Here is a 23,356-nt window from a genome sequence, read left to right as displayed (position 1 = left end):
GCAGTCCTGTAACTGATGTTTGTATGCTCATTCAGTGCATACGAACACAAGGGTCAGTCAATCCAACGCCAAAAAGAAAAAAAATCATGCTATAGTATTTACAAAAATGCCTCACAGCAGTTTTGCTCACAGCTTAGCTGGAGGAAGATGTAACTCAGGAACATGATGTGCTTTCCACAATCTGGCTTGGCGTTTGCCTTCACATAACTGTTTTAGAAGAGAATATCCTGAGTTGGAAGGAATCCACAAGGATCAAAGTTTTGCTGCTGCCAGTGTCCCAGCCCCTGATACGCTGCTGCTAGCCATGTCCAGTTGCCTTGTTCTGGAACACTGCCTCCCTCACAGCACCCTGAAGGTATTTTATTTCACTGGGCTTAAGACAATAAAGCATTTGTTGTTCTTCACTGTAACTATGTATTTTTTTAGCTTAGTTTACTGGGGACAGTCAGGTTGTGCTTAGGGCTACAAAATAATCCAATAAGCTACAAAAGGAAGAGTCCACTTCATGATCATACCCCATCTTTGTCACAACCCACTCCTGAGGAAGCTGAAGGTTCGCTTCCTCCATCCCAGTCCTTGCTGAGGGCTCAAGTCCTCCAATGCTCCTTCAAATCCACCCCAATATTCCCACCCAGTGCCACAGTCTGCCCTGGGTTTCCAGCAAACCCTACTGTGCCACAACCCCGGCAGTCTCCCCAGTTCCTTGCACAGGGGCTGGAACAATTGCCACAAACTCATGAACCCCAACATCTAACTACGGCTTCTGGGATCCATCTGCTTCCTAAAGCCTCATCAGACCAAGTGTCAGCCCTTGGGCTCCTGTCAGGAAAACCAAACTATCACCCCTCTTCTGACAGCAGCACATCAGTGGCTTGTTTCATTCAGACCATTCACCTCAGCTCTAGCTCTCAGTCCTCACAGTGATAAAGCTTTCCCCATGAACTCACACTCGCATAAATTCAACCTGGTTTATTCCAAATATCACATAAATTAAACACATTTCCCATGAATATTGCAAATACACATGAAATGAACACTGCAATTTTTAAAAAAAGTTTTGGCTTTGTTTATGCAACAAGAAGTGCCAAATGTGGTTAGAACATGAACTTCTCCTGTATTTACTAGATACAAAAAGGTGCAGATTAATAATTTATATTTATACATATGTACACACTCCATTTCATTTCTAGCTTTAAAACAGTAAAAAATGGTTTCAAGTTTATCTACATTAAACATACTCATTTACATCTGGTCAGAAGCCCCAGATAAGAGTTGATACAATCATTTCACAACTGCAAAATTAAGGCGCTACCAAAATACCAGTTCCACTAGTGTAAAATGTAACAGGAATAGAGTGTACAGCTTTCTATTTATCAATTTAAAAGTGGACTGGAGAAGAAGGAAAAAGGAGCAGTAAGAAACATGACAAGTTCTACAGGTTAGAAGTACAAAGAGATCTCGATGACTATCAAATGAACATATTAAAATACAGTAGATAAAAGGCCTCAGTGGCAAACAATTAGTATGCTTCTGAAAGACAAAAAAGGTTAAAATATATATATATCATTTTGTAGCTTGAAATTTTACAGGTGAACAACAGGTGTAGAGGTAGAGGGATTTTTTTTTCTTTTTGGCCTCTTTATGATGTATAAAGAAGGGCCACATTCACCACAGTGAAAAGACTCATCATATATCCCAGCATCCTTGCTTGGACAGCAAGCAAGAAAAGTGTAATGAGCTAGAAAGGCAACAAATCCTGTCTATCTCTTCCAGGAGCTCAGCTCCAATGCTTCCACATGTACCTTGGCAACAAGTTACACCTAAGCACAGACTGGCTGTAACGTGGACATTTCCTCTAGAGAGCAACGAGACAGCTTTTCCCATGAGGTACTACTGGATGCTGCAGATATTATATGGCAGAGGTGATTTGGTAAAAATGAAACTGGTACTTCCCCTTAAAAAGCAAGTACCACAGGGCAGTGGTGATTTTATCTATTTATTAAAGCTTTGCTATTTGATCAGCATTCAATGTTTTGGAAGAAATGTCAGCTTTGGGCTGCTAATATTATTATTTGCATCCATACACAGACAATTCCTTTGTTGTTATCCTTTATCCAAAACATCAGCCACTGAAATATTCACAAACTGCTTTAAACCTTGACTAAAAAAAAATCCCTCTACAGTTCAGCTTTCTTTTCAGTAACAATCACTCTATTAACTATGCAGGCCTTCATGAACACAGCAATGTCATTTCCCATGTAGAATGTCTTTACACATTACAGAACAGCAGTAAACAACCTCTCATTTCATAGGGTTTTCTGTCAGAAGTACCTCAAAAGTAGATATCTTGAAAAAATCACTTTTGCAGAGAATATTAACATTAACATTTACTGAGGCAAAGCTAAGAAGACACTAACTAGCACCTTGATATTTTTTTTTTTCTTAAATGCACTCCTATCTGTAAAATTAAGCACATATAAGATCAGGGACCAGCAATATACAAATACCATCAGCATCCTCTTCCAGCTAAACTAGTAACACTCAAAACTAGGCCAGACACACAAACAAGCAAGATTAATGAGTCTTGAAGAAATCCACAGCATGGAAAGGAATGGGAAGAACAGGAAGCTAAACAGAAAGGATTGCAAGATCAAATACAGTCCATCTTCTGGTCCAAGAATTAGTTTGTGAAATCACCCTTCAGTAGCTCAGCTGACAGTCGGCTGAAGACCTACTGACCTCTGACATTTCCTCCCCACAAACACAACAATTCCTTATACTTCAGTGAATTCCTCTTCATCATCTTCAAATCCTGGAGGAAATGCATTCAACTTGAATTTTGAGTATTTTGGTGGTGGTAGCAGAACTTGCAGAAGGCTACTGTAGAGGTTATGACATCATTGGTTGTACATTATGCACTTCACAATTCAGAGAATACACTTACAAACCACTTAAATAGAAAAGGCGTGTTCAAGGTAGAGGCAGTTACAGTACATTCAGGGTATGTTACAGAAACCATTTGTGGTAGCCGTTTGCTGAAAGGAAAAAAAACGGAATTCTTGTTTCCCAGACCACAGAGGTTATAATTACAATACCCAAAGAGAGCAGGTAATATATCCCAATCACTGCGTTTTAATGCAGTTTTCTTCCAGAATTCATGTACAAAGTGGAAAAAAAAAAGTTTAAATACCTCTTCATTGACAAATAAGGAGAAAAGAACTAAAAAAGAAACCAGGCACTTTGACCATTTAGGTAAGCAGCCATTTCTTCTTACCAGACTTCTGCACATGAACAAGTCTTTACATTGGTCTTGCTATGCTTGCAGCACATGGAGATTCAAGTCAACTTTTTTTCCCTGTTGGTAGTATCAGTTCTAGTTATACGAAACGATGCCAATTGAATTGGTAACACTGAGTTATTTCATTGGCAGTTGAGCATATGTTGATCATTTGACTGACAAGCGATCAATTTAACAGCTATCAAAGTTAGATATTAACAAAACAATACATAAAAAAATAATCAAAGAGACAAATGAAGTTTAACACCTGACTGAAGCTTGCATTGAGACGTGCCTTTATAGGTTCGGTTTGTGACTCCTTTCATGGCGTTACTGTGGGCTGATTTCCATCACATACAGCAACTGGTACTAAACTACAATACTTTCGGTTTGAAACACGTTCAGTAGAGACCACCCCAAGGTAACAGGAGGTCAGCATGACACTGCAGGAAGGAGGGAGATGGAAACCTCCCCACTTTTCATCCTCGCTGGTTCCACTGGCAGAGCAGGTGTTCAGAGTAAACTGCAGCATGCCTCCCTCGTACTTGGGGTGAAATCATTATTTCACAGCAGTGTTTATTATACTTTAGTGAGTGGCTAGGTTTGAATTTAGCAGTAAGACTGGCTAGGATTACTTTGGGTTTTCTCTTTAAAGAAACCTAAGTATGTATTTCCAAACATTTTGTATATACTTATTCTGCTACAACATGTAAATCACAAAGGAGGGATTACCTAAGGCTACCAAATAGTGTGCTTATTCAGTAGCTATTATTCTTTCAGATAAACATCCTCAGATGCCTTGACTACAAATGGTTTCACCTGTTTTTTCCCTCAAACTGTTATTTGCTGAAGAGAGAGAGAGGGAGAGTGGGAGATGTGGGTGTACGACAGACTGCTTTCCAATTCACTAACAGAGAGTACTGTTGGTTATAGTCCTTGTGCATACTTCTGCTGGGCAGCGTAACTCCTCTTCTGTTCACTACCTTCAAGAAAGTCTAGGAAACACCTCTTCAATCCACTGTCCAGTTTCCTCTTCCTACTGAGTGAAAATTCAGGCCACATGCAGGCCAATGGCACTACTCTAGTACTTAACTCTCTTGGCTAGAAACATCAATTCTATCAAAGTACTATGAAGCAAATATCCACATCCATCAGCTACATTCTAAATGTAGCACAGCTCTGCAGAGGCTCCATTTTCACCAGGACAACAGGAGAGTGTGCAAGGTTTGGTGAATACACAGGTAAAAAACCAATGCAATCGATGGATGCAGGACGCAGTCAGAAAGGGCTGTTCCTTCTCGAAGGAATCTTTAAAAAATACAAAAAACAACCCCTCCACTTTTGCCCTCCCCCAGAACAACCTGTCATGAGATGTTTTTGGTGCCCACTCACAACACAAGTCCATGTTATCTGGGTCTTTTGCGAGTCACAAATATCAGTACGCGCCGGATGGCGATGAGACGATCCTTCAGGGAGGTCATAGCCAGTATAGCCAGCTGAGCTCTGTTTTCCAGAGGCAACACTGCCAAGAGCCACCAGTACCAGGCAGGACCACTGGGGTTGCTCTGCAAAAGGATGGAAAAACATGCAGTTATGTATTCACCAGCCCAGCCCCATGAAGAACATAACCATCCTCCTCACTTTCTATTTGCTAAGAAAGTCACCACAAAACAAGGAAGAAGTGAACACTTATTTGCAGGTGTTCTCTTTACCTTATACACCATTAAGATTTATCTCTTCAGCTACCAAATTACACAGGTATATTGTTTACCATGCTTCATGCCAACAGACCAAAATTGGGTAAATAAGAGTCTAGAATAAAGAGTCTATAAACCACAGCAACAATTTGTCAGAAAACAGTCTAGTGTTAAAATTACGTGTAGGATAAGGCTGCATAAGTAGGCAGGTGTTATTACCTGTGGCTCTGGTTCTTTTCCTGGCATAGATCCAAAATGATTGAGAATTTGCACTTTCATATTGTCTTTAAGTGAAGTGAACCAGGCAACAGCTTGATCATAGACTGAATCATGAAGGCGGACAAGTTCTTCATACTCGGGTCCTTCAACCTTGTTGTTAAAAGAAGGGAGATGGAACAAAACAGGTTTGATACCATGGAGTCCATATGCTTCCCCAGAAGCAAACGAAGCAAAATAATGCAGTGACTACAGCTGTTCAAATGTCCTTATGTAAACCAACTGTGCCTAAGTCTCAGATTTCAAACCTGTGATGCTGGAGGCTTTTTACCCTCCCCTAGGTGTGCTGAAGTGATATTTCTTGGAACAGTATCTGCCTCACTAGTATCCATTCCTAAATGCTGGCATAATAGAAGAATATGCTCTCTAACCCTGGGACATATTTATAATCTCAAACCCACAGCCTCGAGTCCCTGTCACAGAATGACCTCTGGACAGTGGTACATCATCTGGCAAAACAAAACAAACGCTACTGCCACCGAGCACAGAGACAGGGGGCTACAGCACTTCAGAGACCAGCACTATTTTATAGAAGTGGTAAGGCCATGGTAGGACAGCCAAGGAGAAGGAGGAGGGTAGACACCCGAGCAGGCAGGAAGCAGGGAAAGTGATGCTTTCCCAATACCAGAAACAGTCATGAAGAAACACCCTATTGAAGCAGAGTGTTTTAGTTGCACAGGCCTACTATTAGCTATTAGGGAAAAAAAAAGAAAAAGCATAAGCAAAAACCACTACAAATTGGTGATTTGTGGGGTTTTTTGGGGGTTTTGATTCTGGATTTTTTTGGGGGTTTTTTCCCCCTTTAACATGTGCACATCACATAGGTGATTTCCCTTATGCTACCCACTCAGGTACACATCTGATCCACCTGCTCTAGACGCCCTTCACAATTAAGGAGAAGCAGTTCTAGAGAACAATTAATCTCATCTTAAGATAAGTATTTCAGAGCATATCAAACAGGTAGCTTTGGACTAAGATTTTTGACCATCAGACATATGGATGTAGGGCACTGAACAGACACCAGTCTCCACTGTGAGACAAGGTGAATCTCACTCTAATTATGAAGAGGTGGATCTCTGGCACCATCTATAAACAATGCCTGCACACCTGAGTTCCACTACTCTTCACTAGGGACTTAAACAGAGCACAACCCTCACTCTGAACAGATTGCCTATTCCAGCCTTTCACAGGCAGAGGCACCTCCATGAGCTCAACCTTTCCTGCCCTAGCAAACAACTGCATCACCCCACACAGGTTAAACAGCACTGCTAAGGCTTTACAGACTTTCACTTCAACTGTGAGAGTACTCTAGAGCTGTATGACAGAACTGACTTCATCAATCAGCAGGAGATTACTGCTAAGCTCCATGTTAACAGCTACCAAGGTATTATAGACATAGCCTAAAGATGATCCAGAAAGCATGGCCAAAAATTCAACTTTTGGTCAACACCTATCACCAACACCTGCCTTGAAGCAGCTTTGCTAAGAGGACTTGCTTTTAAAATCTACTTCCCTCTCTGCATTTCTCTCTTCTCAGTCAGCTCTAATGGATGCTTGTACAGGGTATGGTTAACTACGTGTCCCTAAGAACTCATTTTAAGAGCAGACTCCCACATTTACCTGAGGACCTGTTCTGTAAATGAGAACTTGGAGGACATATGAAGTGTGCCAACTGTCTGTTCAGTGCAAAAGAACACGCAGTTCTCTACCAACAGGAGCATGTGCTTTTAGAAGGCTTTAAATTCTGTACCAGTTTTAAAATGTCACTCTGACCTCACCTACACACCATGACCTCAGCATCCTGGAAGCTACTTTGAGATCCATGAAAAGAGTGTAACACTTTAAGCAGAGATAATTATAAGGGAAGAAAGGAAGAAAGGGAAAGAAGATACAAAGTTTGTTCCATGGTTTTTAAAACAGAGCTTTAGTGAATTTGTAATGATATTGGCTTAAAAATAATGCACAGCTAGCTTGAAATGCAACAAGGAAAGGCTATTTAAGTGAATCCAGCAATACATGGGTATGAATAACTTTGCACCATAGATCACCTTTTTATCTTCAAGATACTCGATGTTTGCTGTGTTATATCCATCTCGCTGGCCATGGCTTAAGACCCTAAAACGACGGACACCAACTGTATCAACAACTGAGCGTCCATCAGGAAAAAACTTTACGTCCCTGATCTCTAATATACAGCCATGATCTGCAAATCTGAAATGACAGAAGGGCATAAAAGTGGAAGTCATCAACAAGTGTTTATAGACATCAGGACAAATACTGGGCCTAATTCACCATTTCTTAGTTGAAAGAGGATTCTGCTTTGGTGACAATACATTTCTGCTTTTTCACATAAGCCACACAACCCCCACCCTTTCTGCCTTCCCTCAGAGGACCTGGGCAGCAGCATTTGCAGGGCAGGTTTATGGGGTGGGAGGGTTGGAAAAGGACAGGAAACTAAATGAAGCATGTTTCGTGCTGGGAGTTGCCAGCTGCTGGTGGCAAATTCATCTGGTTTGCAAAGAAAACAAGACGGGTAAAGATACTGTAAGGAAAGTACAGAAAGTGAGGAACAAATGCATGGCTGTGAGGGCTATCCCCCTACTCCAAGGTGTAAGCAGAAGACTGCAGGCTTTAGAAGAAAAAAGTTTTCCATATAACAAGTCTTTTCTTGCATTTGTTTCCTTTAAAAAAAAAGTCAAATCAAACTCAAAATATCCTCTTCAAAAAACACTTTTATACCCACTATATTGAAAGTCGTAGTGCGTTTTAATCACACCCTGGAAACAGGCACGAAATTAACTTTTACTTTATCAAGCTTACCTAACTCTACCTTTGTGGTGCAGTGATTTCACTAGAGAGGCTGATTGCACAATGACTCTTCACCACAATACATTTGCAGGTCTACAACTCAGCCTACTGTTAAGCAGGAGAAAGCACTATCTAGTCTCAATCTCAAGATACCAAACTCTACAGGGTCTGATAAATTGTTTATCATGGAAATGCTTGTTTTACTAGGGCTTGGTAATTTCTTACAATGGAGTGATGAAGAAATGACTCCTGTTTCTGCTCTACCAGAAATCATGGGTTTGGGAGGGGTGGGGAACAACTGTTCTCTCCCAGCCAGTGTACAGGAAAAAATCAGGAAGAGCAGGAGGAGCAGAGCTGCACACAGCTAAGTCCTGGTACTCTACCAACGGGACTGATTAATAAAAGCAAGTCTGTTAGTTTGTTATAGCAATATTACACTATACACTATTTAAACAGCTACATAACTATTGTTTTCAATTAACGATTTTAGTAATATTCATACTGGATTTTGAAATTAATACAGAAGTGATTTTGTCTTTTTTGTCCTTAGAGGGGTTACTTTTGGGTAGACGGGGACCTGAATCAGAGAGACAAGAAAGCACCTGGAGACAGGCATAAAATGTGCTGACAACATTAAGAGCTTATATTCATTTACCAATTATAAGTTAAAATGGAAACATAAACCAGAGGAAGGTAATGAACTAAACATGCTCTGTCACTGTGTTTTTAAAGGGAGGTATGTATCCATGTCTCAGCAGATGAGGCAAAACAAGTTTCCCTGCTTCTTGTATTCCCAAGTTGATTTCGCAATTTTGAATAAACAGAAGAACTTCTTTACTTGTGTAAGAAGCTGGAACAGCCTTGGCAGGTGTCTGCAGATTAAGGTTTCCTGCACTTCAGCTGTTTATTTAAGTCATCATGCTCAAAAAGTTTCATTATTTCAGTAACTCAAAACAGACATGACTTAGAAATCTAACCATACTGTTAATTTTAAAATACCCTTCATGATGCTATTTAATAAACCAATTATTGTGTTTTGGGGATTGTAATGCCATGGCTCTCTGTATTACTGTACCTGATTCCAAATAAATTTGGTTCTTCCACAAGCCTGCAGGGATGTAAGGAGAGTTATCACCGAAGTCCTAGGGTAATTCTGTCCTCACTCTCACAAGTATTCGCTTTCAGAAAATTGATAATAGACCTGAAAGGGCCTGTGGAACATCAGCTGCTGCTGGAGTCTGAACTCCACTGAGTGCAGTACTGACAGCATGCCCAATGGCATTGCAGCACAGCCACGGCTGACTGGAAGTTGCAGCATCTCCTGTACTCTTACAGCTACCTTACTGTCCAGTCTGGGAGAAAAATAACATTTCCCTCCCCCCAAGAAGCATGGAGTGGACAAGGAAAGGCTGCCAAGCCTCAGTAATGACTGACCCCTTCTCAGCTCCAGTGATGATCACATACAAAAATGTTGTTCCTGAGGATGTCTGTCTGATGTGTTCCTAAAAATTCCCATGTTCATCATCCATTCTACAGCCTGTTTATGCAGCTTCTGAAGTCAGCAACTATTGCATCTCATAAGGCAAACCTCTCAAGATCACCTCATGCTTCTCCCATGAGCATGGTCTCAAAACCCCATTATCTATAAACACTTAAACTTGAAGGCTTTAGTAGAATCAGAGGATAGCTTTGTGTTGTAAGGGACCTTTAATCTAGTCAGCCTCTGCATAGGGAGCTGGAAACACATCAGTGTCAGAATTCATAGAAATGAATGAAAGGTATGATCATATAGAAAGACAATGTAACTCACTCACTGCAGATAGTTTAGACATTGCAACACAGCAGTAAAGACAAACAATCAAATTCAACATCCAGCAGCAAAACAGACTTCTCAGCCAAGTGTATACTTTGTCTCATTAAAATGATACCACTCTTTCAGGAAAGCTATGGGAGGTCTGAATGTTTTGTGTTATTTTTGTTTTGTTTCTTTTTAAACTGAGTAGACAGAGGGGGAACCTTACCCAGACAGTCAGTTTTCACTGGAACAAACAGGCCAGCAAGCTTTCCAAACACGCAGCCAATTAAATGCTATTTTTGGAGTCTGTAGTAACAGGATGAGTTGCATTCTTGCTATTAACCAACAGGGGAGTAATAAAATTACTTCTTTGTGTAAAAAGGAATGTTTAAAGTTCAAAACTAAGAAGTAAGCAACTTTAGTATTGGTTCATACAGGACTGGAAGGAACCACAGTGGTTTGGGGAGACAAGTATACTGTGCTGCAGTATTCCATTAGCTCACAGCAGCCTCTGCAACAACAGGACATTCTCAGCTCATCTCCTTACCCTTTTAATTCATCAGCTAAGCACATGCCAAACTGCTTGGTACCAGTTTCCATGCATCTTCTTATCATTAGGCGATAGCGAGGTTCAAAGACATGGAGTGGACAAGGGATGGTAGGAAAGGCCATGGTGCATACGAAGATGGGAACATCTTTATTCAAACTGTAAGAAAATTGTTTAAAAAAAAAAATCACCTTTTTTTCTGGGTGCTGCTATATTCAGAATATATCCTTAATAGAAGACAAATGGCTTCCTTAGACTCAATCTTTGTAAATGCCTATCTCTTTGAGGTTTGCAATTTTCACAAGACAAACAATATTTCAGGACTCTTTTCCTTAGTACATTAAGTAAACAATCCCTCTAACCTACTTCCATAAAGGAAAAAAGTCAAGAAACAGCCAATTTCCCACAAACATGCACAGTGATACATCTTATACACATGGCAAGATTTTGGTGACAACTTTTCACAGTAATAAAGTACTTAAGACCCAGCCATGTTCAAAGCAAGATGGCAGAGAATCCCCAGAATCAGTAAACCCCTTTGATTTAAAAGCCATTAATCTACTTTTTTTTTTTTCAGGATTAACTGCATGTTTTGTTTTACTTCTTAGCTGAGTTATAGCACAACATTCGCAAGTCACTGACAAAACTGGATCCTTGAACTTTTCCTGACCTGAAGTATAACCCATTGATAATTTAAACTCTACTCCCAGAAAACCCCCACTGTAACTTCTGAAGCTATTATGTTGTTTCATAGGAAAAAGCAACTATCTTTAAGAATTTTGTTTTGCCTCTCCACCATCCAAGAACATTGTTACTTGTTCATCTGCAACATACACGTCAAAAATACAAAACATCTGGCAGGTTCATTTACAAATTCATTCCTTTGGTGCATTTTCATAAGCAAATTAATCTCCTTCAGTAATTTAGACTGAAGAAGAATTTAGAATTTTTTGTAACAGCTGTCAGTAATATAAAGAGAGCCTACTTTGACAATTCCTTCATTTCTTCATCATAAACCTTCTTCCTTTCAGATAATTCCTCTGGCAAGTAACGGACTATCAGCTCTTCTGTAAGGACGGTCTTCTTGTAAGTTCTGCTTGCCAGAAACTACAAGGAACAGTCATCTCTTAAGTCTGGTAACAAGACAACAAGTAACATCTCTTCCTCCCAGCCCATTCTTCCCTGAGGCCCAAGTGCACATTAGTTAGGACTGTACAGATTCCTTACCCTTTTAAGCTTCCAGGCACCAAAGCTTCCACTTCAGCCTGTGTGGTTCACTCCACTGTCCTTTTAACCCCATCCCCTTTTTTGGCAAAGCTGTACTAGCAGGAAGAAAAGGCAGTCCATCCTCACTTTTGCAAAGATACATGCATCTTTTCCATCTACAGCTGTCAGCTTACTGGCAAGAAGCACTACAAATGGGATACCTTATGTCTGCTGCTGACAAATGTTGATCAAGGAGTGACCATTCCTCACATACCACAGTTTCCACTCAAACAGGAAATTTGGTATGAACACAGCTATGGAGGGGTTCCCCAGGCATGAGCCTGATGTGATACTGGAAGCCTCCATTTCCCTAAGAACCAGGTAAACCACCTGTATTCCAATGAATCCCAAATATATCCTTGAGTAAATGAGGTCTGTACACAGCTTGATGTTGTCAGTACTGTCTTGTTCTGCTTTCAAGGAATCATAGAAGTTTGGGTTGGAAAGGTTCTTTAATTGTCATCTAGTCCAACCCCTTCAGTGAGCAGGGACATTTTCAAATGGATCAGATTGCTCAGAGCCCCCCATCCAACATGACCTGTAATGTTTCCAGCGATGGAGAATCTGCCAACTCTGTGGGCAACCTCTTCCAGCTTTTCATCACCCTCATGGTAAAAAATTTCTTACTTACATCTAATATCTTTAAATCAACTCTCTTTCACTTTAAAAGCATTGTCCCTTTACTAAAATGCCTGTCCCTATCTTTTTACAAACCCCCTTGAAGTACTGTAAGGCCAAGAGCAGGTCTTCCCAGAGCCTTCTCCTCACCAGGCTGAACAACCACAACTCTCAGCCTTTCTTCACAGGAGAGGTGCTCCAGCCCCAGATCACATTCATGGCCCTTCTCTGGACTTGCTGCACCCCTGTGCTGGGGACCCAGAGCTGGGTGCAACATTCCAGGTGGGTCTCACCAGAGAGGAGTAGAGGGACAGAATCCTGCCCCTCACCCTGCTGGCCACACTGCTTTGGATGCAGCTCACAAGCAGAGCACAGAAAATCTCCACACAGATGTTTTCAGAAGAACACAAGTTTGTGCAGTTTTGTTAATTGGGGCAAGGACATACTTACTTCTGACAGCTTTTCCTTGCAGAGTGGGCAGAGCGGATTATGGTCAAGGCAACGCTCAAGGCATTTGAGGCAAAAGGTGTGTCCACAGGGTGTGGTAACAGGTTCGTAGAACAACCTTAACATGAAAACATAAAGCAGAAAAGCTAAGCTGGAAACAAAAACAATTCCCAATGTGTGGAGAGCAAAGAGTCCTAACTCTTTCTTTCTTTTCTGCTATTGTATAAAGCACAGGTGACAGGCATTACCCAAGGATACAAAAAAGGTTTTCCTTTTCACAAGTGGTAAACAATGGAGAACTGCATACATAATGGAGAAAACCACATCTGTAAAGATTCACCAGATGTAAGGTTCAGCAAAAAGGAACAGAATAATGACTTAGACATTCTCTGGCAGGTTTCTCTTCTTACACCATGATAACTTTTTTCAGAAGCTAGAGAGGCTTTGTTATGTTAATGCCAGGTCAACACAGTCATACCTCATGCAGAGGGAACACTCAAAGTCCGACGCATCCACCAGAGTTGTCGGTATTTCACCTGAAGTGTCAGTGGTGTTTTCGGGTAAAACATCTCCATCTAAGTAGTCAAGAAGATTATTATAGTAAAGATGTAAGCATTACTGTATTTTCCAATGTTCTTTGCACTGTTAACTTTTCCATAAAAAACCTGATTTTTGTCTTTTCTGTCTTTTCTTTTCTGAAGCTTTGTTTCTAACAAACATACCTCCTCATCTAAGTTTTAGATTTTTTGGCAGGAGATCTTTTGGAGAGCAGAGGATGATGTCTGTGGCCAGAGAATACACTTTAGAGCTGAATATCCATTATTTGCTCCTCCAAAAATGATTGTTTTGTGGGTTTTTCTAAGCTAGTTTTTAAAATATTCTGCTATTGCTTTCCCATCACCACCCCCACATCAGCCAGGCCAGATGTTTTGAAGTACATTAAGTCCAGAATTTAATTTGTTTACACACAGTCAAAATATTTCATCACTGTTTATTATAGATTTCTCAGCAGGGGTAATTTTTCTTACAAATATAAAAAGGCTTAGATTTTTCTAGGCTAGGCTGTTCTAGAAATCCCAAATTTCAGACAGCTTAAAAGTTAAAAGGACTACTGGAGCTGCATTAGCTAACACAGCTTTTACTAGCTCAACAATCTGCAAACAGAGAGGCAAAACACTTCACTTAAAATTCTACACAGACTGATTTTTGGGGGTGGTTTATACCTCTGGGTTAAACTAACTTCAAGGGTATGCACTTCAAACTTCACAGCAGCATTATTTAGGCTCAAAAGCTATCAGCTCCAGATTCTGTTGACATTTAAACAAGAAAATCCTGCAACTTCTTTCACAATTTGCATCTTTGTGATGAGTTGAAGGAGAGCCATGACTGCTGCTTCCACATGTTTTTTATTAACCAAATTCTTAATCATTTAAAAGCTCTGCTTTTTATGTGAAGTTAAAATACTAGGATGCTTTGTTAAAGAGTAACTTATGCTTAGCATCTGGTTTATCTCCAGCACCGACAGGATAGGTGGTGTGTGGCCTACAAAGAAAAACAGTGCTATCTTTAACCTACATCTCACATGTTAGCATTTAGTAATTGCAAGAACCTGGCTGAGTTAATTCTGCAAATAGTAACATGGCACTGGGACCTAGAACACACCAGAAATTAGTGCTTATGGGTAAAACATGATCTCTGGCCTTCCCTGTGAAGATTCAGGTGGGTCAGATTTCACAATCTATTTACTAAGTCTGCAGTTCACAGGCAAGTACAGGTTTTTTTTCCTCCATAATAACATGATCAGAAACTGGCCATATATATATATATATATATATATCTTTTGTAGAGGTCAAAGACAGACAGCTGTACTTGAAAACACTGTAACATTTTCAGGCACAAATCAAACTCCTGGAAGTGTGAGTTTTGGTTTTTTTTCATAAAGGGAAAAAATTCATGACAGCACAGCAACATTTTCAAAGTCTATGTTAACCAATTATTACACTACTCAGTAAACTATTGCCTTCAGCATTTTTAGCCCTGAGTATTAAAGCCACTCTGGAGGTCTTTGTTAGAAGCTTGAGAAGCATACAAATTTTAAGCACAGCTATCAAGTAACAGAAATCTGGGTAGTGGGGGCTTATTACCCTTGAAAAGGCTTCTTTGTTTGCTTGGAAAATTTCATGTAAAGTTGCATGTGACCGTTTCTAATGCCAGTTAAAGATTAGTTTCTGGGCTTACTTAATCTTTCAATCATATAGAAAGACAATGAAGTTCAGCTATAGCTGAGACCTAGAAAATGGAAATGGCACTACCAACAAGAAGATTAAGTGCAAATGGATTACCCACACATTACATTGGAAATGGCCCATCTGAGAATGAAAAATACAGTTTTCAGTCAGTGAACTTAAACTGCTCTGGAATAGGGTAAACAGGTTGTTAGAGCAGACACAGACACACCAGAGAACAAAATATTACCCCAATTCCTATAGGGAATGTTTTATTGACCCCTATGAAAAAGGGAAGAGTAAAATCGTTTACAGTTTTCCAGTATATGCAAGAGAAATCACTTTTCTAAGCCATAACACAAACCTTTTTTAAGAATCTTACTGGGGACATCCAAACTCTGCAAATCCCTCATATCATTGGACAGCTTTCTTTTTAAGCCAACTCCAGGTAAACTGGAGAGAATAGCTCCCAAAGACTTCTGGTTGTCATCAAAGTAGAGATCCAGAACATGATGGGTAACAGAAGAATCAGTGCTTCTGAATACATCAGATTCTTGGGACGGGGTTTTTGTTAACCTGAACATAGTATCCTAGAAAAATAAGAAGTTATATACAGCATGAGACAATTTTGGTTTGCTTTTATCTATTAGTTTTATCAGCAATAGATCATTTTTCCCACAAGGAGCCTAGCAATGGAGAAAGGTCTGTATCAAAGGTCACTTCCCAATTGCATGAAGTAGGGCCATGTCTCTCCCTACAGCTCCTGTCTCTAGAAATTATGTTCCTATCATACTAGTATCTTCAGTAGAAAAAACCACTAACACAACTGACCCCCACATGAAGGCATCACATTGTTTTCTGAAGAAAAAGGTTCACTCTCTTAATTTTCTGAGGAAGTACATCCCAATAAGAGATCCAACAGCAATGGAGAGAACAGGCTTATCATGAAAGTAAGTGCCTACTCAGGTGCAGACAAAGACAATGGCACACAGATCAGCAAGATCCATATATTATTTTTGGTATTTTTATGTTTAACACTTTACCTTTGAGGACCCAGCAACAGAGTTATCTTCCACAGCTGACTGTGTGTTTATGCTACTCAGAAATGCAGGTTTCAATCTTGTATGGGATGTTCGACTAGAGAAAGGTGCTGTTAGACTATCATGCACATTTTCAAAGGCTGGGAAAAACATCTCACACATTATCTAGTCAATTGGAGAGAAAAAAAAAGATAATAATTACAACATAGATATTTATGTTTATGTGAACACAGATGCACAAACTTCACAGTTTCTAGCTTGCAACATCCAAGACATCCTGCACTCCCCAATGCCCAGGGGAAACCTGGATAGCAGCACCCACCACAACCACAGTCACATTCCAAGGTGCTCTTCTGGTGCCCCTCTCCCTAACCAAAGGATCCTGCTCCCCAATAGCAACAAGGGCAGCAGTTTGTTGCATCCTTCTCCTGATCCTACCCATCTCCATTTTGATCCTGCCTCCAGAACTCTTCAGACCATGCTTTCCCATCAAAACCAGTTAACAAAGATGTGTTTAAACATTTCTTGTGTTCTTCATCCATCTCCTCCATCCTCAAGCAGATTTAACCCCTAACTTAAAGCCTGCTCCTCTTCTCACCAGTCCACACCAAGCATCTTGCCAAATTCTCACCTCATTTTTATAAAAAGCTGCCTGTGTGGATGGTCACGGAGAACCTGATGATGGGCTGTTAGCACTTAATGTGTCTGACTCCCCATAAGGAACAAAATGCTACAAAGACTGCAGGATTTTTCCAGCACAGGGCAGCACACAGCTTCGTCTCCTCAAACCTCTGCCACTCCCACATAAAAGTCATTTTTGATGGGTACTAAAATTAGCAGCCTCAAGCCTACGCAGTGGAATTCACAAATATATAATCCCTCTGGATGAGGCATCAACCAAAACCAAGAGGTGCCTCACAAAAAAAAGGTTTATTGGATAATCTCCTGAATCAAACTATTCTTTGGGTGTTTACTATCACCTGAAATACCATGAATTTTACTTGGTTGTGAGATTAAAAGCAACACAATGGCTAAACAGTCAGTAAATACATTTTATACCTTTTGGGCTTCTTTCTTCATTGAGCTCCATTCAGGATTTAAGGCAACACAATAAAGAAATTCCTTCAATGCCTCCTCAGTCCTTTCCAATCCAGACAGAGCTTTTGCTTTCACATAATGGCCCTGTTCACACAAAGGAAATGTACAATTCTAGAGATCATTTCTGAAGTGGCAGCAATACATCTGAAAACAAATCTGAAAGTCCAAGTCGTTCTACATATGAAGAACAAGATGCTTTTCAGGTAACAACCTCTTTGACAGGTGCGATTGAAAGAAATTCAGTCCCTTCTGGTGAAAAAAGATTCCCCAGGAACTCTCTGCTGCATCATCCCTTGCCAAAGGCACTGCTCATTTCCTTAGAGAAGAGCTGGGAATAAGGAGGGGTTTTTCCCCCCAGGGGCAAAGTCTGCTACACATCCCACTGTGCTTGGATACACCAGAGAACAGTTTCACATACCAGGACAAACTTAAAAAGTAAGACACCTGCACAGAAAAGGCTGTGGCAGAGGGCAGCCTGGAAGCATCAACTGAGACACTTCATGAGAGTCACTTCTCCTAGATGTCTTATTAGGACAGAGATAATTTTTCACCTGTCTAATTTGCCCAAAACCATCATGAATTTAGGGCAACATATCAATACTTAACCTGAAGCATTTTAGCCCACCCTACCTCTCCCGTGTGTTCTGGACTAACACATCCATGGCCAACAGCTATGGTATCCAGCTTGGGAATAAATCCTACTTTACTTGTTACTAGTAGCAAGAGTGGAATGCTTTGCCTCTGAACTTACTTGCAAATATCAAACTACAGTTCTAATCTGACTACAGAAATTACTTCCTTCACAATGAAAAGAAACTAAGTGTGCATTTAAACATTTCCCCCTTGGTTATTAGACAGAAGCATGCTCTACAAGTCCACCCCTGACCCATGTGCACATCTCTGGGCTGTACTGAAAGTACAGCTTCACACATCTGAGAGACTGGCTAGATACGCAGATCCACTTTTCTCGCTTCATAATAATATTGAAAGATCCAGTATCACACCATCTTCCTCAGCAGGTAACTCCCTCATTCTTTCAATACTGCTGTCCAAGCTGAGACCTGTTAAGATCTTTACCATTGCACTGGAATTGGAAGAAGGAAGCTTATGCCAAAAGCAAGCAGCAAGTGCTGCATAGGCCAGGCTAATTAACATAATTATCATTTGGTGACCTGTACAAGAAGTCTCAGTATACATCAATTCTCTCCAGGTGAGATACATTTTTCTTTTCCTCAATGCAGCAAGATGAGAGATACTGTGAGGCCTGACCCTGACCTTCTTACCTGGATGCTTGCACAGCCTCCATATAAACTTTTACATGCCTGTCATCACTGCCAGCATCACTCACTGGGGAGCCTACAGGCTTGCTCAGACTCGTCCTTCGAGGCCCTTAGAGCAATGTCCTTATCTGACCTGAAAGGGAGAACTGAGGTGGGCTGTCCACAGACAAAGCACCTAAAGATCCAACACCAGGAGTTAGGCCCAGGGACTAGAGGGCCCCTGTACTTCAGAGACTACCACTGCCACCTTCCCTTTCCTATTTTCATATACCCCTGACAAGCATCAGACTGAAAGGGAGATCCAAGCAGGACCATGAGTAGCAGGCAGGAGGGCAGTTCTGTCTGCCTCTAAATAAAAACACAACTGGAAAACTCTCCCTGCCCTACAGAGCCGGATTTTCACGGCAACTGAAAAGAAACTAACTTATCTATAGCTCCAGTGACTATTGCATGCCAAGGAATTTCACCAGTAACTCAGCAAGCCACTACATCTGTTATCAATAAGCCAAAAGATACTAGTAGGTGAACACTTGCACCCTAGGAGCTACTCCCAGAATTAAGTTTAATTTTATGCTGGTTTTTTGGTTTTTTTTAACTACACAGCACATGTTTGAGCTAATCTCTGCCACTGGATGAGATGCTGCAATGCACAAAACAAAGCAGATGCCTAGAACTCCTGGAGAACATGGATTCTGGGTCAGCACAGCTTATGCTGATGTCCTCACAAACATGAAAGCACAAGTGAAGTACGTCTGAGACACTGCTGGTTACGCCATGATGACAAATTTCATTTTCAATTAACATTCTTCAGAGATGTGATTAATGAAACCTTTATCCGCCTACGACTGACACACATCTCATTTCCATGGATTCAGGCAAACAGAAGACACTTCAAGAAAATATCTGAACGTGCATTATTAATTTTTCTCCCTCTGCACAGAAATCCAGCCAGCATCACCCAAGATGGGATTCCTGACTTGAGAAATTATCCAAGACAGAGAAGCAAACTGGATGCAGGGGAAGATTATGAACTGCCTTGCAACATGAAAGGTTCTAATGCGTGACAGCATAGATAGCCTTCAGAGAAAATTACCTAACTTGACAGAGACTTGATGTTTCAGACAGCACCTCTCTGCCTGCCCTGCATCACCCTGACTGGGAATGGAGCACTAGATGCATAGCCCTGCTTGCTCAGGCGGGAGGCCAAGGCATTTATGCAACACCTCCTTAGTCTCCACAGGAAGACAATGTCTGCCTAAAATCCTTCCCCAATTCCCCACGCTGTGCTCTCCCCAGTAATCAGCCAGAGGCTTTATCTGCTCAAACCTGTGCTGCAGTTTTGCTGCTGACAGGAGAGACTGACTGCAGGTGTAATCCTAGGTGAGGTGAACTGCTGAACACTCAGTCCAGCCTCAAGCAACCAGTAATAGTGAGGGGCACCACAAGCTTCTTCCATTTCTCCCTCCTAACATAATTTCTGATACTTGCTTCAAACTGCCCACTGCTCCTTGTAGCACATGGTTTGGTTATGAAGAAAACCCCAACCCCTCTATGGAACACCATGACACAGGTAGACAGCACAGATATAAAATCTTAGGATTAAAGAGGAAAGGAAAATAATCCTGAAATACACTCTGGGTGGCTTCTCAGAAAAACACACTGGCCAGCAGGTTGTCAAAGTCACCAGTTTCCTGGGGACACATCATCCCAGAGGGACCTGCAGGGCCATCCTGGGCTGCTAGAGCCTTATAGACTGATTCTCCTGCCAAGCTGCAGCACAAGCTGTAACAGATAATAGGCACCATGACCAAAACCACACCACCAGCTGCCCACCACCAAAATCCCACCAGGTGGAGAGATTTGAGGACCTTCCAGACTTATTCTTTGAAGAACTTAAGACGTTTTTGGCCCTGTTACTGCCACAATGCTCTTTCAACACCACCCCCAGCACAGAGAGAACCCTGAGAAGAAGCAGTTTTCATTTTGCTCTTTACAAAGGGCAAGCACCGTACCGCAGGCCAGTGGGGTTTGCTCCGGCACAGGATGTCGGCGTCGTGAAGAGCTTGCTGGTAGTTCTTCATCAGCGTACAGACCTCCGCCCGCTGTGCTATCAGTGAACACTTGCAAGGAGCTGGGAAACAAAAACAGTTGCAAGGAACTTCATTAAGAGAAGAACCAGGACATGTTAAATACTATTACCTCATATCCAGCCACAGTAACAAAAAATGTCACTGCTTCCCACCCACTGCATTTACACTCTCCTGTAATGGAAAAAAGGCAATTCCTTCATTCTTTCCTGCTTAAAATATATTCTTCTCACTCTGAAGCAATCACTGTGTTTTATCTAACAGGACATATTTCATACCCACAAATGGGATGCCACTGCTTATTTACCCATCTTACTTACAGAGCACTTCAGAAAGCAAAAAGAAAAAAGCTGCAAGTGTTTCTACTCTCAGTATGGAGAAAGAAATCACCAGTGCAGAATTTCAGCTAAAACGTTACCAGAAGCCATTAATAACAAAAATGCATGCAGCCTTTACACTTCATATCCACTTGCCTTCCCCAGGGCAAGCAAACCTCTCATGATCACACACCTTGCCTCCACAAATTCATGAATCATTCAGTTCATATGGATTATAAAGTTCCCAAGCATTATTAATCTGTTCTTTCTTAAGGTCTCTAGAACACATGTTAATTTCACAGAAACACTGGCTGATCCATGTTCATCCTGTCCACCAGGACCTCCAGCTCTTTTCTGCAGATCTGCTGTCTAGTCCAGCCCATTCTATTGCACAGAGTTACTGTGTCCCAGGTGTACTTCCTTTGCAGAAGTAGACAATGCTGGTCAGCTCATACCCCAGGTTGTTGGTTTGAATGGCAGCCCTGCCCTTCAACACATAAATCACTTCTTCCTCTCCCAGTCTGGTGTCACTGACAGTGTGCTCTTGCCCGTGATGGAAGCTGTTAGTAAGGTGCTGAACTGTGTCAACCCCATTACTGATACCTGGACAATGACACTGGCAGCCATCTGCCCAGCAGCTCCCAAGCCACTAGGGACCACCTCGTGCCCATGGTCCAGTCAATTCTCCACCTCCCTGCTACAACGTCCCCAGCTTGGCAAGGACACTGCAGCAGACTGTGGCAGCATCCTTGCAAAATACACACTAAGTCCCAAATAATACTCTGCTTTTGTTCACTAGAACAGATATGTCATCATAGGTGATGAGATTTGTGAGAGATTTACTCTTGGTCACTGGTGACCTTCATGTACTGGGAGAGGCCTCTGGAAGGCTGGAAGAGGGCTGCTGGCAGCTAAGTGCAGTAATCCTTTCCCAAACGTGAGTTGATTAAAACTGTGAGAACTGGTAAAAAACTTTAAAAAGGCTTCAAGGTGTGCTGAGAGACAGTACCACATTTCTGTAACTTTTAAACTTCACATCCAAACTAGCTCACATCTAAACTTTTCCAACAAATATCCCCTTATGCGTGTTCACACACAGGGCTCCTGTCTCCATACTCTCTTCAGCCTGCTTTGGTTTCACTGTTTGGATCTCACTTCAGCACCAGCATCCGAAACACACCCTCAGTAAGAACACATTGCCCATCACAGCCCAGGTACAAGCACATCTGCAAGGACACAGAGCAAGCACAACTGCTGCAGGTGCCACCACTCTTTAAGTTCAAGGACCTACAAGGAGGGATGGCCCAAGATCACATCCCCTCCCACCTCCTCCCCTCTCTTGTGCTGATGCTGCTGCTTGCGCAGCAAACCAGGCTCACACCCTGCAACGAGAACCAGAGCAAAGAATCAATTGACTGGAAGTTAATTCAACAGCAACAAACAAATAGAAAGGTTTAAGAGGATCAGTTTCCCCTCAACTAGCTCACTGTCCAGCCACACAAACTTGAGTGCCAGGACACCGGATGAGAAGGAAAGAAGCAGCAAGGAGCGCTGCCTTTTTTGGCTGTAGCATGGACTGATGCCAGATACACTAACATACCAGGGCTGATGCTTCTCCAACTGCTCTCAGACACTGACAGCTAGAGACTACACTTAAAGAGCTCTGCAAAAGCTCACAGGTGGGGTTCTGTGCTGGTTTCTGCTTGTGTGGTTTTATGGTGGTTTGTGGTGGGTTTTTTTTAACTATTACACATGCAGACTGCCACATGCAGTGATCCACATTTCTACCTGATAGTTTTTAAAAAGACTGCAAGTTAAAGGAAATTGAAGAGCAATTAACCTAAGATCTTCAAGTAAGCTTTTTGTTCCTTTTAGCAAATGCTCAAATACAAAATTATTTAGCTGCATTTGAACAGTAAGGAATTTACACTATATTTCCATCTTTGTAACTGCTCTAGGGTACCCAGCTGCAGGGTATGCTGAGGTGGGTAGAAGCAGCAAGCAGAGTTAGGCACCTCCACAGGAAAGCAGGGTGCAGGGTGGGGTATTTCTGGCATCCCAGGGAAAGGAAGCAGTGTGAGATTAGGGGACAAAGCAAGTCAGCTTGCTGCTTCTGTTCACTACCGCACATTTTAACCACACTGATGCTTTCCAGCACTCTTCAGAACACTTCACACACCCAATAGACCCAGAGATAGAACAGGTTCATCAGCTCTTTTCCAGGAACTTATCTTCACTGCAAGAGTTTTAAGCAAAAAAAAAGCCATTGCAGAGCACAGCAGTGTGGGAATAGCAGCAGATCCTCCTGAAGCACAGTCCAAAGGGTCTCACAATATAAAGAGAAAATAAGCCAACCTGGAGGCAAGCCAGAAAAGCTACGTGCATTCAGGGCTAGTACCTCTCGTTCCCTGAGACTCAGTCAGCAAGCAAAAAGGTGTGGCCCATCTTAATGAGTAACTGGCAGGGAATGTCCTGAGAGAAAGGATAAAAAAAACCCAACAAACCAAACAACTTTGCTAAAGAAAACAGTATTTATGAGGCTATAGTGTAACAGGTCTTCTGCAGGGAGAGGAAGCAT

The 23,356-nt window shown here is 41.6% G+C and overlaps 1 protein-coding gene across 1 annotated transcript in view; it reads right to left on the bottom strand.

Annotated features, from left to right (window-relative positions):
• Positions 1-954: 954 nt before the first annotated feature.
• LONRF2 (LON peptidase N-terminal domain and ring finger 2) overlaps positions 955-23,356 on the bottom strand; it is a 33,893-nt gene continuing 11,491 nt past the window's right edge. The window contains exons 2-12 of the mRNA XM_058045300.1: positions 20,387-20,505; positions 17,056-17,178; positions 16,000-16,161; positions 15,321-15,546; positions 13,210-13,306; positions 12,735-12,849; positions 11,386-11,507; positions 10,401-10,559; positions 7,299-7,461; positions 5,194-5,343; positions 955-4,842 (exon numbers count right to left, since the gene is read on the bottom strand). Coding sequence (XP_057901283.1) covers positions 4,684-4,842; positions 5,194-5,343; positions 7,299-7,461; positions 10,401-10,559; positions 11,386-11,507; positions 12,735-12,849; positions 13,210-13,306; positions 15,321-15,546; positions 16,000-16,161; positions 17,056-17,178; positions 20,387-20,505 — 1,595 coding nt within the window. The 3' untranslated portion in view covers positions 955-4,683. The remainder of the gene's footprint in view (positions 4,843-5,193; positions 5,344-7,298; positions 7,462-10,400; positions 10,560-11,385; positions 11,508-12,734; positions 12,850-13,209; positions 13,307-15,320; positions 15,547-15,999; positions 16,162-17,055; positions 17,179-20,386; positions 20,506-23,356) is intronic.

Source organism: Melospiza georgiana, chromosome 2, assembly GCF_028018845.1.
Source record: "Melospiza georgiana isolate bMelGeo1 chromosome 2, bMelGeo1.pri, whole genome shotgun sequence".
In the NCBI taxonomy this organism is placed as follows: domain Eukaryota; kingdom Metazoa; phylum Chordata; class Aves; order Passeriformes; family Passerellidae; genus Melospiza; species Melospiza georgiana.
The sequence above is the reverse complement of the archived record's forward strand: the minus strand, read 5'-3'. Positions and strand labels throughout refer to the sequence as shown.